General features: G+C 42.5%; 1 protein-coding gene across 1 annotated transcript in view; it reads left to right on the forward strand.

Moving 5' to 3' along the window:
- KNTC1 (kinetochore associated 1) overlaps positions 1–16846 on the forward strand; it is a 105468-nt gene that overhangs the window by 28672 nt on the left and 59950 nt on the right. The window contains 18 exon segments of the mRNA XM_070763296.1: positions 118–237; positions 344–413; positions 416–432; positions 1197–1265; positions 4203–4264; positions 4385–4496; positions 5607–5750; positions 7427–7483; positions 7579–7680; positions 8094–8210; positions 9289–9432; positions 12654–12752; positions 13193–13296; positions 14191–14296; positions 14396–14530; positions 15967–16089; positions 16185–16251; positions 16509–16576. Of these exon segments, the coding sequence (XP_070619397.1) occupies positions 118–237; positions 344–413; positions 416–432; positions 1197–1265; positions 4203–4264; positions 4385–4496; positions 5607–5750; positions 7427–7483; positions 7579–7680; positions 8094–8210; positions 9289–9432; positions 12654–12752; positions 13193–13296; positions 14191–14296; positions 14396–14530; positions 15967–16089; positions 16185–16251; positions 16509–16576 (1716 nt within the window).

The raw sequence follows: 16846 nt of genomic DNA on the forward strand, positions 1-16846 counted from the left end.
TCGCGGGCGGTCTCGGAACGCATCCCCTGCGAAAATCGAGGAAACACTGTATTATCATTATTTATTTACGGGAAAGATATTTTTTAATACCCTGCACGATTATTTTAACAAATTCAGCTTGTCTACAAAGTGAAGGCAAACACTATGTTGGATGGACTGGGTTCCGCTGGTTGTGAGGATGAGTCAGCGTGGCTAACACTTGTACTTCAAACGAAGGAAACCTTGAATAAAATAAAGGTAACTTTTTCCCGTGTGTGTAGGAAATACAAATATTCAGAAAGGGAGGTGGAGAGACTGGTGAACGGTACAGCCCTTTAAAAACGTTAAATTTCCTTCTCCGTAGGACAACTCATTTGTGGTGGAGTATTGCGTAAATACTCCTTGGCCGACCTACGAAACAGCTCAGGAAATGCTGATTATGCTCAGATGATGGTAGGTTTATTGTTCTGCTGGCGTGTCTCAACCACCTGTAATTACAGGGTAATTAGTCCAAGAAGACACACACCACACGATAAAAGGAAAACCCAAAAGTTTTTATAAACAGAAAAGCAGAAAAAAACTCCCTTTTTAAATGTCAAAGGGATTTTCTGGTACACACAAGGCACCGGTGAAATGCAGTCCAATTGCTCACCCAATAACGGGGAAATTGAGTCCAATTCTAAAGTCCAGAGAGTCCAAACACAATCTTGAACAGCACAAAAACCGCGATCTTGACGAAACAATGAATCAGATAAAGTGCCATGAGGCTAAAACACCAGGCTGCACTTTTATCTGTAGCACTAATTACTGGGAGCCCCACCCAACCACAGGTGGCCTCATTTTCTCTTGTAATAATCCTTCAGTTGTTGTCTCCTATGCATCACTCTACGCATGTGTGGATGTGTCATTCATTCTTGTTCAGAATCCAGGATGATACAGATGATTGATCTCCTCCTGGGCTGTCTGCCAAACTCCCCTCTTCCCTGTCACTCACGCTTCCTTGGTCAGAGGAGGCTTCGTCGGCAGATTCCATCGGGAGCAAAACAGGCCTGCGGCATGTGGATGTCTCCCCCACATCCACCTCCACATTCCTTGGGGCAGGAGCTGGGCCAGAGCTAACCACAACAGTTTATGCTTGGCACATTTATAAAATTCAGGGTCTTTTGAGATTTGGGGCACCGAACAAGAAATAAAAGTATTTTCACGATCCCTTTCAGATCCTAAAGAAAGAAGATGGATCTGTTACCCACTTCACAAAGGTGGATGCTGCTTCTCTCCTTACAGAGGTAAGAATCCAACCACGTCACAAACCTGTAGTTTCCTTGTATTGGCAGTTCTGTGTTAGCAAAAACTTCAGAAGAGAAGGATTGAGGGGTGGTGATTTCAGACAGTCTCAAAATGGGTGAACAGTGCAGTCAGGCGGGAGGGAAAGCAAGTAGGATGCTTGGCTGCATAGCTAGAGGTATCACAAGCAGGAAGAGGGAGATTGTGATCCCGCTATATAGAGCGCTGGTGAGACCACATTTGGAATAATACTGTGTCCAGTTCTGGAGACCTCGCCTACAAAAAGATATGGATAAAATTGAACGGGTCCAAAGACAGGCTACAAGAATGGTGGAAGGTCTTAAGCATAAAACGTATCAGGAAAGACTTAATGACCTCAATCTGTAGAGTCTGGAGGACAGAAGGAAAAGGGGGGACATGATCGAAACATTTAAATATGTTAAAGGGTTAAATAAGGTCCAGGAGGGAAGTGTTTTTAATAGGAAAGTGAACACAAGAACAAGGGGACACAATCTGAAGTTAGTTGGGGGAAAGATCAAAAGCAACGTGAGGAAATATTATTTCACTGAAAGAGTAGTAGATTCTTGGAACAAACTTCCAGCAGACATGGTTGGTAAATCCACAGTAACTGAATTTAAACATCCCTGGGATAAACATAGATCCATTGTAAGATAAAATACAGAAAATAGTATAATAGATGGACCATGAGGTCTTTTTCTGCCGTCAGACTTCTATGTTTCTATGTTTCCTTCTCAGCTTCCATTCTGAAATCTGTTTTTTTTCTTATTAAATACCAAGTCTTTGGAGAAGACATACAAATCTAATTAATAAATAATTAATAAATATTTTTCAGAATATATGACCCAGTTTTGGGGGGAGGAAAATAGGGAAAAAGAATCTATTTAGCGGGCATTCATCTGGCTAGCGTCCTTAATCTGGTCAGCTTCAGCACATTATTTTATCCCCAGGCTAGGGCTTTTTAAAAAAACTATTTGGAGAGAGTAACAATGAAAGAGCTTGCAAGCCAGTAAAAGTTGGGAAAATCATTAGCACCTGGAAAGAGACATTCGGAGCAAGTAGAGCAATGGAAAAAACCCTGCAAAGACTTAGGGCTTGGAAAACATTCTTTGCAGAGAGTAACAATGAAAGAGTCTGCAAGGTAAGAGCTGGGAAGATCGTTAGGAGATGGGGCTGGGGGGGGGGGGAAAGTTACATTCAGAGTATAAGACGCACCCAATTTATCAGCCTCTTTTCGGGAGGAAAAAGGTGCATCTTATACTCCGAAAAATACGGTAATTTCAGGAGCCATCGCCGAATTTTCTCACATGTGGTTTTTTTTTGCTTTTGATATGTTTGTTAACATCGAAGGATGTGAACTGCAGCAAGATTAGCCTATGCACAAATGTGGAAAGATAATAACCTCCCAACAGATAATATGATTATAAACAAACTTATGGATTGCTCTGAAATGTCCAGGCTCACTTTTGAACTACAAAATAAACAAGAGAAAGACTTTTACACAATTTGGGAAAATCTTTATGAATGAAACATAGAAACATAGAAGACTGACGGCAGAAAAAGACCTCATGGTCCATCTAGTCTGCCCTTATACTATTTCCTGTATTTTATCTTACAATGGATATATGTTTATCCCAGGCATGTTTACATTCAGTTACTGTGGATTTATCTACCACGGCTGCTGCAAGTTTGTTCCAAGCATCTACTACTCTTTCAGTAAAATAATATTTTCTCAAGTTGCCTTTGATCTTTCCCCCAACTAACTTCAGATTGTGTCCCCTTGTTCTTGTGTTCACTTTCCTATTAAAAACACTTCCCTCCTGGACCTTATTTAACCCTTTCACATATTCAAATGCTTCGATCGTGTCCCCCCTTTTCCTTCTGTCCTCCAGACTAGACAGATTGAGTCCATGAAGTCTTTCCTGATACGTTTTATACTTAAGACCTTCCACCATTCTTGTAGCCCGTCTTTGGACCCGTTCAATTTTGTCCATATCTTTTTGTAGGTGAGGTCTCCAGAACTGAACACAGTATTCCAAATGGGGTCTCATGGCTTGAAACCAGGAGAAATAACTAATAAACAAGTAAATAATATACGGATATAATTGATAACTATAAATAACACAATGAAGTGTAAACAATTGATATATGAATTAGATAAAGGAACAAGGAGATATATAGAGTTTGCTTTTTGATTCATCAGGAATGCAAACAAAATGGAAATGATGTATAATGTAACCATTTTCCTTTCTTTTTATTCTATTTTCTCTCTTTTTTCTCTCTGTCCATCTTTCTTGTTTCTCTTTCTTCTCTTTTGCTAGGTTTTTCCTTCTTTTTTGTCCTTATCCTTTCTTTTCTTTCTCTTAATTACATGTTTGCAATAGTTGTTTACTATTCTTTTTGAATTGTATTGTTTTTCTTTCTTTTTTTGAAAAAGATTTTATTAAATATATACATTAAAAACATATAACAAAAAACGACATGGTGACAATATGTACATATAAGAAAGAGGAGAAAAAAAGGAAAAAGGAATAAAGCATCTTGCTTTATACATAACATATTTGGTATCATTATTTAAGATTGCACTACCTAAAGGGGGAGTGTAATTGGCATGCAGCTTATGTCTAATGTACAAAGGAAAATCTTCCTTTTAATAATTGTTACATATTTAATACGTAAATACAGCCTTATAATTTTCTTGTTATTATATCAATCATGTATCGTTTTTACAATGGTATAATAGTGCTTTGATTTATTAATATTTGTTGATATTAGTTAAGCTTTTCTCTCTAAATTTGGGTTTAGGGTTCCTAATTGTATTGTTTTTCTATCTGTGAATAAAAACTTATTTTTTTTTAAAAAAGGATGAGGCAGATGTTTAAAAAAGCAAAAAACAAACATCGAAGGATTTTTTTTTTCAGGTGCTGCAAACACAAGCGAAACTGACTTCCTTTTATGCAGCGTTTGGGCCAGAGAAATACAGGTAGAGATGTGTAGCTGGTTGGTAAGCAAGGCCACCTTTTTCATAGGTGGGCTTCCACATCTGGGCACAAGGGAATGTTGATCGTGCCTGTTTTTTCTCCCTACCTCCCCCTCCCCACAGTGGGACTACGTGGTTAGAATTTCTCAAAGACAAGAACGTCATCAGCTACGTCCTTTTACAGCTGAAAGGAGGAAAACTCTCTTCGGCCCAATATCTCTGGTTAAGGCATCAGGTAAGTAGCATCCAGGTGTGGAGTTGACTATTCAGGCGGTAGGGAAAGCACGTAGGATGCTTGGCTGCATAGCTAGAGGTATCACAAGCAGGAAGAGGGGGATTGTGATCCCGCTGTATAGAGACCCCATTTGGAATAATACCGTGTCCAGTTCTGGAGACCTCACCTAGAAAAAGAAGATATTGATCAAATTGAACGGGTCCAAAGACGGGCTACAAAAATGGTGGAAGGTCTTAAGGATCAAACTGATCAGGAAAGACTTCATGAACTCAATCTGTAGAGTCTGGAGGACAGAAGGGAAAGGGGGGGGAGATGATCGAAACATTTAAATATGTTAAAGGGTTAAATAAGTATTTGACTGAAAGAGTAATAGATACTTGGAACAAACTTCCAGCAGACGTGGTTGGTGGATTGACCAATTACGTCTGCTGGAAGCTAGTTCCAAGGATCTACTACTCTCAGTAAAATAACATTTTCTCACGTTGCTTCTGATCTTTCCCCCCAACTAACCTGAGATTGTGCTTCCTTGTTCTTGTGTCCACCTTCCTATTAAAAACACTTCCCTCCTGGACCTTATTTAACCCTTTAACGTATTTATCTATCTACCTACCTACCTACCTACCTATCTATCTATCTATCTATCTATCTATCTATCTATCTATCTATCTAATCTATCTATTTATTTGGATTTAAATGTTTTGATCATGTCCCCCCTTTCTCTTCTGTCCTCCAGACTAGACAGATGGAGTTCATGAAGTCTTTCCTGATAAGTTTGATGCTTAAGACCTTCCACCATTTTTGTAGCCTGTCTTTGGACCCGTTCCATTTGATCAATATCTTTTTGTAGGTGAACTGGACACAGTATTATTCCCAATGGGTTCTCGCCAGCGCTCTATACAGCGGGATCATAATCTCCCTCTTCCTGCTTGTGATACCTCTAGCTCTGCAGCCAAGCCTTCTACTCACTTTCCCTACCGCCTGACCGCACGGTTCACCCATTTGGAGACTGTCGGAAATCACGACCCCTCAATCCTTCTCTTCCTGCTTGTTACGCCTCACAAGCGCCTTCATCCCCTTGGTGGTGAGAACAATCCCTCTCTTCTCCCACAGGCAGACTTGGAAAGAGGTTTCGGCCAGGAAACGTTGGATGACTTGCTGGAGTCGATCTCTGGGGTTTTCCCTCAGCCAGAGCTGCCTCCGTGGCTGAAGGAAGTGGTCCTTCCCTTCATCAGGCGAGTTCTACCTGACGGACAGGTAAGATCCAGGGGGGACGGAGGGTTTTGGACTGTTTGTTTTTAGTTTTATTGGATTTTCAGGACTGTGTTTTTTTTTCACATGTTGTAAACTGCACCGAGTCCTCGGAGAGGGGCGGGATAAAAATCCAATTAATAATAATAATAATAATAATAATAATAATAATAATAATAATAATAATAATGCACAGATGATCCACTGGAACTTGTGCCAGAACTACCATCTACCAGTGGCAAAGAACTGGTGGGATCATAAGCCCGAAAAAGTGGTCGAAAATGAGCAAGCAAAACTACTGTGGGACTTCCGACTTCCGACTGACCGAATTCTGAAGCATAACACACCAGACATTGTGATCGTGGAGAAAAACAAAGTATGGACCATCGACATCGCAATCCCAGGGGACAGCAGAATTGAGGAGAAGCAGCTAGAGAAATTAGTGAAATACGAAGATCTAAAAATCGAGCTGCAACGACTCTGGCATAAGCCCGTGAAAGTGGTCCCAGTGGTCCTTGGAATACTGGGCGCAGGACCAAAGGATCTCAGCGGACATTTGAAAACCATCGGAATTGACAAAATCTCCATCTGTCAATTGCAAAAGGCCGCTTGACTGGGATCGGCAGACATAATTCACCGCTACATCACGCAGTCCTAGGGGCTTGGGAAGCACCCGACTGGTGATGAAATACGAAATCCAGCATAGTGATCTCGTTTGCTGTGTTGTACTGACATAATAATAATAATAATAATAATTATTATTATTATTATTATTATTATTATTATTATTATTATTATTCCATCAAGGACCTGTATTCTGCACAATGGGTCAAAAAAGAGGGCGGTGAAAATATTGACTGACCTCTCGCATCTTGGACACAAACTGTTTCAACTCCTACCCTCAAAACGTCGCTACAGAGCCCTGCACACCAAGACAACTAGACACAAGAATGTTTTTTCCCGAACGCCATCACTCCGCTAAACAAATAATTCCCTCCACACTGTTAAAACTATTTACTAAGTCTGCATTTCTATTATTACTAGTTTTTTCTCATCCATTTCCTCCCACTTAGGCCTGTGTGACTGTAACTTGTTGCTTGTATCCTAAGTTTTTTTTAATTAATATTGCTTATTTGACCCCTATGACAATCATTAAGTGTTGTACCTCATAATCCTTGACAAATCTATATTTTCTTTTATGTACACTGAGAGCATCTGCACCAAAGACAAATTCCTTCTGTGTCCAATCACACTTGACCAATAAAGAATTCTATTCTATTCTATTCTACTCTACTCTATTCTATTCTAACAGCAAAACAACAACAACAACAATAATAATTGTTCTGTTGGGCTCTCTGGTAGAATCCTCCCCAAAATTCACAGGTACAAATTTCAGACACACACACGTTTGAAAATTCAAAACAATCCAAGGAGGAGCTAGAGAATTGATCTCCTTCTGAGCTGTCTGCCCCACTCTCCTCCTCCCTGTCACTCATGTCTTCTTGGTCAGAGGAGCCTTCATCAGCAGATTCCACCGGGGGCAAAACAGTCCTGCAGCATGTGGATGTCTCCCCCACATCCACAGTCCTTGGGGCAGGAGCTGGGCCAGAGCTAACTACAAATAATAATAATAATAATAATAATACAACCCACCTGGTAACTTCTGTTTTTTTTCTCTCCAGAAAAGAGTAGCCAAGTGGTTAGAAGAACGTGCTCGAAGCCTTGAATTGACGGACAAAGTAAACACATTTTATTTGCCCCCAAACCTTTAGAGACGCCGTTATTTCTTCATCCCAAAGTTGTCTAATTCATTGTTTTCTTCTTTTCCAAACAGGCCAACTGGCCAGAAAATGGACTTGCGCTGGCAGAGGTGTTTTTTACCAGCAAAGATGTGGGGGATATGGGACTGGTGTCTTTCTCCCACTGGGATTTTTTTGTGAGTAGTTTTGACTAAGGCTGGCGGGGGGGAATTTGGGAGTCGAAGCCCCCACGGCTTAAAGTTGCGACGCTAAAGAAACAGCGGATGGCCAAGGAAGGAGGAAAGGAAAGTTTTGCCTCTAGAAAACGAGACTCGGTTTCATTTATTTATTCATTCATTTATTCATTTATTCATTCATTCATTCATTTATTTATTTATTTATTTGATTGGATTTATATGCCGCCCCTCTCCGAAGACTCGGGGCGGCTAACAGCGATCATAAAACAGCGTACAATAATAATCCAATACTAAAAAACGATTAAAAACCCATTAATATTAAAAAACCAACCAAACATACAGACATACCATGCATAAAATTGTAAAGGCCTAGGGGGAAAGAGCATCTCAATTCCCCCATTTGGTTTTTTCAGAAGGACAGTGGAGACCAGGAGATCCACCAGCTGATGCATCTGGTCGGCGCCTTACAGAAGTTGGTAGATCTCTACAGAAAATATAATTGTCGGCTGGCTCTATGCGACTTTGAAAAGGTAAGAGGAAAAATTAACCTGTGTGAAACTGACGTTTGTAAGAACCTAATCTTTTCGTTGGGCTGAAGATTTTTAACCTCTGAAGTTAGTTGGGGGAAAGTTAATCTGAAGTTAGTTGGGGGAAAGATCAAAAGCAGCATGAGAAAATATTATTTTACTGAAAGAGTAGTAGATGTTTGGAACAAACTCCCAGCAGACGTGGTTGGTCAATCCACAGTAACTGAATTTAAACATGCCTGGGATAAACATATATCCATTGTAAGATAAAATACAGGAAATAATATAAGGGCAAACTAGATGGACCATGAGATCTTTTTCTGCTGTCAGTCTTCTATGTTTCTGTGTTTCTATGTTTCTGTTGGTTCATTAATTAAAGCAACATAAGCCTCCGTGGGAGTCTCTCTCAGGATACGACTGGATAAATGTTTACACCATCCCCAAATCCTTAAAATGAAAGCGGGGATATTTTTTAAAAATAGAGAATAAATCATGGTGGGGAAGATTTAGAAACCTAGAAGATTGATGGCAGAAAAAGACCTCCTGGTCCATCTAGTCTGCCCTTACACTATTTCCTGTATTTCATCTTAGGATGGATGTTTATCCCAGGCAGGTTTAAATTCCGTCACTGTGGATTGACCAACCACGTCTGCTGGAAGTTTGTTCCAAGCATCTACTAGTCTTTCAGTCAAATAATATTTTCTCACGTTGCTTCTGATCTTTCCCCAACAAACCTCAAAGTGTCCCCTTGTTCTTGTGTTCACTTTCCTATTAAAAACACTTCCCTCCTGAACCTTATTTAACCCTTTAACATATTTAAATGTTTCTATCGTGTCCCCCCTTTCCCTTCTGTCCTCCAGACTAGACAGGTTGAGGTCATTAAGTCTTTCCTGATAAATTTTATGCTTAAGACCTTCCACCGTTTTTGTAGCCCGTCTTTGGAGCCGTTCAATTTTGTCAATATCTCTTTTTGTAGGTGAGGTGAAGATTTGTAGGTAAAGATTTGTGGTCAGCTGCCAATATTGTATGGAGCCGCTTGCCTTCTACACAATGCTCAGTGTTGCTTTCTCCCACCCTCTAGGAAACTCCAAACACCATTGTGTTCTGTATGCTTAACAAAATCTTGGCAGCTGAACTCCTTCCTGCGGCTTTAGAGAAGTATATTGAACCGTACATGCGCCACCATCATCTAGAAAAAGATGAAATTCTCCTGCAGTACATAAAGGTAATAATAACAACAACAGAGTTGGAAGGGGCCTTGGAGGTCTTCTAGTCCAACCCCATGCTTAGGCAAGAAACCCTACACTACCTTAGACAGAAGGTGATCCAACATCTGCTTAAAAACTTCCATTGTTGGAGCATTCACAACTTATGGAGGCAAGCTGTTCCACTGGTTAATTGTTCTAAGAGGATATTTCTCCTTAGTTCTAAGTTGCTTCTCTCCTTTATTTATTTATTTATTTTATTTTATTTTATTTTATTTTATTTATTCATTCATTCATTCATTCATTCATTCATTCATTAGATTTGTATGCCGCCCCTCTCCGTAGACTCGGGGCTGCTCACAACACAATAAAAACAGTTCCTGACAAATCTAATAATTTACAATTCAAAATTTAAAATAGTTTAAAAACCCCATTTTTAAGCAGACATACCTACAAACATACCATACATAAATTATATAGGCCCAGGGGAGATATCTCAGTTCCCCCATGCCTGACGACAAAGATGGGATTTAAGGAGCTTGCGAAAGGCAAGGAGGGTGGGGGCAACTCTGATATCTGGGGTGAGTTGGTTCCAGTGGGCCGGGGCCGCCACAGAGAAGGCTCTTCCCCTGGGTCCCGCCAAGCGACATTCTTTAGTTGACGGGACCCGGAGAAGGCCCACTCTGTGGGACCTAATCGGTCGCTGGGATTTGTGCAGCAGAAGGCGGTCCTGGAGATATTCTGGTCCGATGCCATGAAGGGCTTTATAGGTCATAACCAACACTTTGAATTGTGACCGGAAACTGATCGGCAACCAATGCAGACTGCAGAGTGATGGTGTAACATGGGCATATTTGGGAAAGCCCATGATTGCTCTCGCAGCTGCATTCTGCACGATCTGAAGTTTCCGAACACTCTTCAAAGGTCGCCCCATGTAGAGAGTGTTACAGTAGTCGAGCCTCGAGGTGATGAGCGCATGAGTGACTGTGAGCAATGACTCCCTGTCCAAATAGGGTTGCAACTGGTGCACCAGGCGAACCTGGGCAAACGCCCCCCTCGCCACAGCTGAAAGGTGGTTCTCTAATGTGAGCTGTGGATTGAGGAGGATGCCCAAGTTGCGGACCCTCTCTGAGGGGGGCAATGATTCCCCCCCCCCCCCCCAGGGTGATGGACGGACAGATGGGAACGTCCTTGGGAGGCGAAACCCACAGCCACTCCGCCTTATCCGGGTTGAGCTTGAGTCTGTTGACACCCATCCAGGCCCCAACAGCCTCCAGGCACCGGCACATCACTTCCACTTGTTTAGTTTCCACCCATTGCTTCTTGTTCTACCCTCAGGTGCTTTGGGGAATAGCTTGACTTCTTCTTCAACCTCTTTTCCAAAGCACTAGAGGGTAGAGGAGACAAGTCGCTGTGGTCTCACCCAGCCTTAGCAGACACAAGAACGGACTCCTTGTCACGGGGGGGGGGGGGGGACCCTTTATTTACCTCCTGTGAATTAATGGCATTCACCACCACCACCCAAAAGTCCAGGCAATAATCCAGGGGTAGGGAACGTTGGCTCTTCTGTGACTTGTGGACTTCAACTCCCAGAATTCCTGAGCTAGCATGATTGGCTCAGGAATTCTGGGAGTTGAAGTCCACAAGTCATAGAAGAGCCAACATTCCCTACCCCTGCAATAATCCTTCAAAGAGTTAAGTGCAGTAACCACCTTATCAGCTCAGTAGATAATTGCAAGGCCTGATGAGTTCCCAGCTGGAAGGCTGCAGATTAAGTTCTAACCATTCTGAGGCATGAACCACATGAGCCAAATCTTCAGAAATACGAACTGTTGTCTCCTACGACCACCACTCCCCTTTCTATTTATTCCCCAGCCAGGGAGGTGGCCATTCAGCGTCCACCTGTGCCTTACTTCCCAAATCGACTCCTTGTCCTCGGTTGTCCTCCTCTCCTAACTGCTCTGCGGTGGCCCCAGCTGTTCTTCTCACTCATCTCAGCCTCCAAAGGCAGCTGCCTCTCTGGTGGTTGGGAAATGCCGGACGGCCCTGGCTCTCTTTCTGCACCTGATGTAGCGCATCCATCAGAGCCTTCCCCAGACTCCAGCACTGGCTCAAGTACTGCCCCAGTCTTCTCATCGTCTGAGTCTGCCACCATCTCTGCTGGTGGGCTACACCATCTTGATGTTGTTGGACTCTTGTTGGGTTGGGGGGGCAGGGGTTTCCAAAACTCCCCTGCCTTTTTCTGAATCTTTCTTTTAAAAAAATAATAAAAGTATAATACCTTGCCTTTCGCAAGCTCCTTAAAACCCACCTCTGCCGTCAGGCATGGGGGAATTGAATTGAAATTGAAATTTTTGAAATAGGCTTATAGAATGTATACATGGTATGCTTGTATGCATGAGTGGCTCTTTAAATTGGGGGTTTTTTAGATTATTTTTAATATTAGATTTGTTTACATTGCCTTTTTATACTGTTGTTAGCCGCCCCGTGTCTTCGGAGAGGGGCGGCATGCAAATCTAATAAATAAATATAACTAAATAAATAAATAATCTTGATTGAAGACAAGTAGGGAAGGCATACATAAAATAAAAGGGTTGTACAAGTACCAACGCGAATGTATGTGAATTTTAAGTGTGTGGTTGTATATCAGAATACACATTTATATACAAAAAAAAATAGAAGAAGAGAAGAGAAAAGAGAAAAAGAGAAAAAGGAGAGAGGGAAACAAAGGAAAGGAAACAACAGGAAATGAAAAGAAAAAAGATAAAGAGAAATAAACTCATATTTATACATTTGTAAAATTTTATTTTTATTTATTTATTTATTTATTCTTTGTCCAATATACAATACATATGAAAGAGAATAGACATTAAGTAATATATATAAAGATAGAAAGTAAGAAAGAAGAGAAGGAAAGGAGGGAAAATATATGAGATATGAGATAAGGAAAGACAATTGGACAGGGGATGAAAGGCACATCAGTGCACTTATGTACGCCCCTTACTGGCCTCTTAGGAACCTGGAGAGGTCAATCGTGGAGAGTCTAAGGGAGAAATGTTGGGGGCTGGGGGCTGACACCACTGAGTCCGGCAATGAGTTCCACGCTTCGACAACTTGATTGTTAAAGTCATATTTTTTACAGTCAAGTTTGGAGCGGTTAATATTAAGTTTGAATCTGTTGTGTGCTCTTGTGTTGTTGCTGTTGAATGTCATAATTTTTTTATTCTTTCACCCCACCCAGGACCTGCTGTTGCACCACTGCACACAATCGTCCTCCATTTTCGACACGACGTGGGAAGCGAAAGCCATAGCCGTCTTGGACTGCATGTCCAACGTAGAGGTGTGTCCCCACCGCAGACTCGGCAAGGCGGGCGGGAAAAAACAGTCTTGGGAGGAGCGGATCGGGTACCGCCTGTTGCAGCCGGGGAGAAACGGCACCCGGCCCCACCCCCAAGGGAAGAAGAGGCGAGGATCAGCGACGGCTGCAAAATTGGAGACTCTTGGAAGGGGGCGGTAGGGAAGCGAATCTTTTTGTGGCCACGAGAGTGTGCGTGTGTGTGTGTGAGAGAGAGAGTAAATCCCCCTGGCAGCTCAGGCATCACGACTGCGCAGCATTGGAAAATGCTGCGTGTCAGTTAGTTGTTGGGTGCGCGACTACGCGGCCACGCAGCTTAGAGGGAACAGTGGTGTCAGGTCAGAAAAAAGGCTCACACCACTCCGAATTGCAGGGTGGGAAAATGGGAAATGTTTTGGGGGTAATGACGGGGTCGTTCTTTCCAGTTGATCTTCGAAGGGGTGCTGGCCATAATGCATAGCGCCAATGTTCCTTGGAGCCCGGGTGTGGAAGACCTAGTGCAGCGGTACCTGAACATGGAGCACACCAGGTAAGAGAGGGACGGGCAGAACTCCGCTTTGAAGTTTGAGACGACTCAAGGGAAGAGTCTGCAGCCTTGAGAGGTTTTCTCCGCGGGGAGAGAACGGTCCTTCCGAGTCCCACGACCCCACGGGTGGCTTTAAGCCCCTTAGTGACGCATCCCCGAGCGAGAAAAATGATTCTTCCCTGCCAAAGACAGACCCCCTGCAGGAGACTCACTTAACAACAGAAATGTTGGGGTCAATTGTGGTCATAAATCAAATACTACCTGTATTGGTTCCGTAGCCCGTTGGACAGCCAGTGGGCCTGGGTCATTTAAAAGCTTTGAAGTTGCCTTACTTGGCGAGGGTTTACAGACCTTACAAAGGCCTGTGCTGGACCTTCCAGCCACCCTGGTCAGTAATCTCCATGATCCTCCATAACCTTCTAAAAGGAGCTTCTCGGTGATAAATGGGTTAATGGGAAAACAGATATAGGATTAGATATATAACAGGGCTGGTATAGGTGGGGAGAAGCCTCCGTGGGGCCTCTCTAGGAATCTCCTGGCAGGAAACGTCCAGAAAAGGTAGGGAGAAGCCTCCGTGGGGCCTCTCTAGGAATCTCCTGGGAGGAAACAGGGCCGGAAAAGGCAGGGAGAAGCCTCCGTGGGGCCTCTCTAGGAATCTCCTGGGAGGAAACAGGGCCTCCACCCTCCCTGTGGTTTCCCCAATCGCACGCCTTATTTGCTTTTACATTGAGTCCTATGGGAAAAATTGCTTCTCCTTACAAACGTTTCTACTTAAGAACCTGGTCACGGAACGAATGAAGTTCGTAAGTAGAGGTACCCATTATATATATATATATGTTTATAAATAAAAGTTTATTTTATATTAAAATAAATGAAAGGAGCTGCCTTTCGTGGCAGGGTGAAACTGCTGGAGGAGGGCTACCGGCTGATGGAAATGAAGACCCTTCTGCGAAGCTACAGCATCCGAGACACCAACCTTCTAAACGACAGGCAGATGATTTTGGTAAGGGATTCCACCCCACCCCCCTTTGATAAAAGCTCGGAAACATCCCGTCTTTTGGACACCAACAAACAATGATCTGATTTTTGATCACCCCCCAAGATGCTGTCCAAGTACATCCTCAAACAGGACAGGCCCTCTGCTTTGGGAGACGCCCTGAAAATCATAAAGGCCTACATGTTGCCCACCGCCGAAGTCTACGTGTGGAAGATCGCGGACCTCGTCGAGAAAGAAAAGGTGCAGACGGGGGTCCCCACAAAGCCCCGAGTTCAAATGCAGGTTGGAGCCCTGAGTTTGAATGCAGGGAGCAGAGAAAACCTTTGGTCAAGGAGGGGCTTCTTAGCGTGGATGGATGGACGATAGGTAGTTTAGTTTAGTTTAGTTTAATCAGATTTGTATGCCGCCCCTCTCCGCAGACTCGGGGCGGCTCACAGCAACAGCAATACAAGACAAATCCAATATTAAATTAATTTTAAGAACACCACAAGTTAAAAACCAATCATACACACTAGCATACCATACACAAATTTTATAAGCCTAGGGGGAAGGAACATGTCAATTCCCCCATGCCTGACGACAGAGGTGGGTTTTAAGGAGCTTACGAAAGGCTAGGAGGGTGGGGGCAACTCTGATATCTGGGGGGAGTTGATTCCAAAGGGTTGGGGCCGCCACAGAGAAGGCTCTTCCCCTGGGTCCCGCCAAACGACATTGTTTAGTTGACGGGACCCGGAGAAGGCCAACTCTGATAGAAGATAGAAAGGTGGATGATGGATGGATGGATAGACAGACAGACAGACACCCTGTTTCACCCAAAGTAAGCCCTCCCCTGATAATAAGCCCAATTGGGGCTTTTGAGTGCAGGGCAATAAGGCCAAGCGTTTATTCCAGGGTTCAAAAAAAATAAACAGGGTCTTATTTTCAGGGTAACACAGATTGATGGATCGATGGGTGATTGATAGATATTTATTTATGTATTTATTTTTTATTTATTCATTTGTCCAATACATAAATACATAGGAAGAAAATAGGCATGTGATAATATATATAAGGATAAAAGTGAACTTAGAGGAGAGGATATATGAAAGGAAGAGAATATATAAAATAGGTGAAAGAGAGGAAAGACAATTGGACAGGGGACGAAAGGCACACCAGTGCACTTATGGACGCCCCTTACCGGCCTCTTAGGAACCTGGAGAGATCAATCGTGGAGCGTCTAAGGGAGAAGTGTTGGGGGTTAGGGGTTGACACAATCGATAGATAGATAGATAGATAGATAGATAGATAGATAGATAGATGATAGAAGACAGATAGGTAAGTGATGGATGGATGATAGATAGATATAGATAGAGTGGATAGAGAGATAAACAGATAGAAGATAAATAAAGATGGATGATAGATAGATAGATGATAGATAGATAGATAGATAGATAGATAGATAAAAGATAGATGATTGATGGATGGATGATAGAGGATGGATGGACAGACAGACAGACAGACAGATAGATAGATAGATAGATACCCTGCTTCCCCCAAAATAAGGCATCCCCTGATAATAAGCCCAATCATAAGCCAAGCGCTTATTTCAGGGTTAAAAGAAAAACAAGACAGGGTCTTATTTCCAGGGGAAATTATTAGGTGTTAGGGCTGGACCTAATCCTCGCCTGTGCTTCCAGAGAGAGGAGGTCGTGGACCTACTGAAGACTCTGCCTCCGTCTGAAGCCGTGGAAATTGCCGAGAGAGCCTTGATTTGGGGGGAAACTCTATTGGCGGAAGAAGTGGACACCGTCGAAGAAAAGGTCCATCTGCAAAAACAAAATATTGTTGTTAGGACTTCTTCCTGTGCACAGAATCCAGATGGTTTTATGTTTTTCTTATTTTGCTTCACCAACAGAAAATGCAGCTGCAGGTGAAAAAAACTTTAGTAGAAATTCTCAAATTCCTGCTTCATCTCCAGAAAGGTAAATGCTGCACAGTTTGTGTTTTTCTTGTTTCTTTCTTTGTTTTTAAACTGGGAACAATTCAATCACCTTTATTTATTTCTTTTTTAATTGGGAACAATTCAATCATCTTTCTTTTTCTTTTTTCTTTGTTTTTAAATTGGGAACAATTCAATCATCTTTTCTTTTTCTTTGTTTTTAAACTTGGAACAATTCAATAATCTTTCTTATTTGTCTTCCCCTTGCTTTTTTTTTCCCCCTTCCTTTTTTTTGGACAGAAAATTGTTTGCGGAAAGAAGAACGCGAGAAAGATTTAGAAACCTTGAGAATTATGGTAACTCTGCAGGTGAGACTAACGTGGTATTGCAAACATCTTGCGAGGTTAGATTTTGTTTCCCCTGTGAAGGTTGACTTTGTCTGGCTTTCATCCTTTTTTTCTTTTTTTTTTAAAAAATATTTTTAATTGAAATACCGTATTTTCCAGCGTATAAGACAACTTTTTAACCCCTGAAAATCTTTCCCAAAGTGGGGGGTCATCTTATACGCCGGATACTGATTCCACAGCACCGTTCCCCATAGGCTGCGCCCGCGCAGACCAAAATACCGCCCCGCGCGC

The sequence above is a fragment of the Erythrolamprus reginae genome, chromosome 10 (assembly GCF_031021105.1).
Source record: "Erythrolamprus reginae isolate rEryReg1 chromosome 10, rEryReg1.hap1, whole genome shotgun sequence".
NCBI lineage: Eukaryota > Metazoa > Chordata > Lepidosauria > Squamata > Dipsadidae > Erythrolamprus > Erythrolamprus reginae.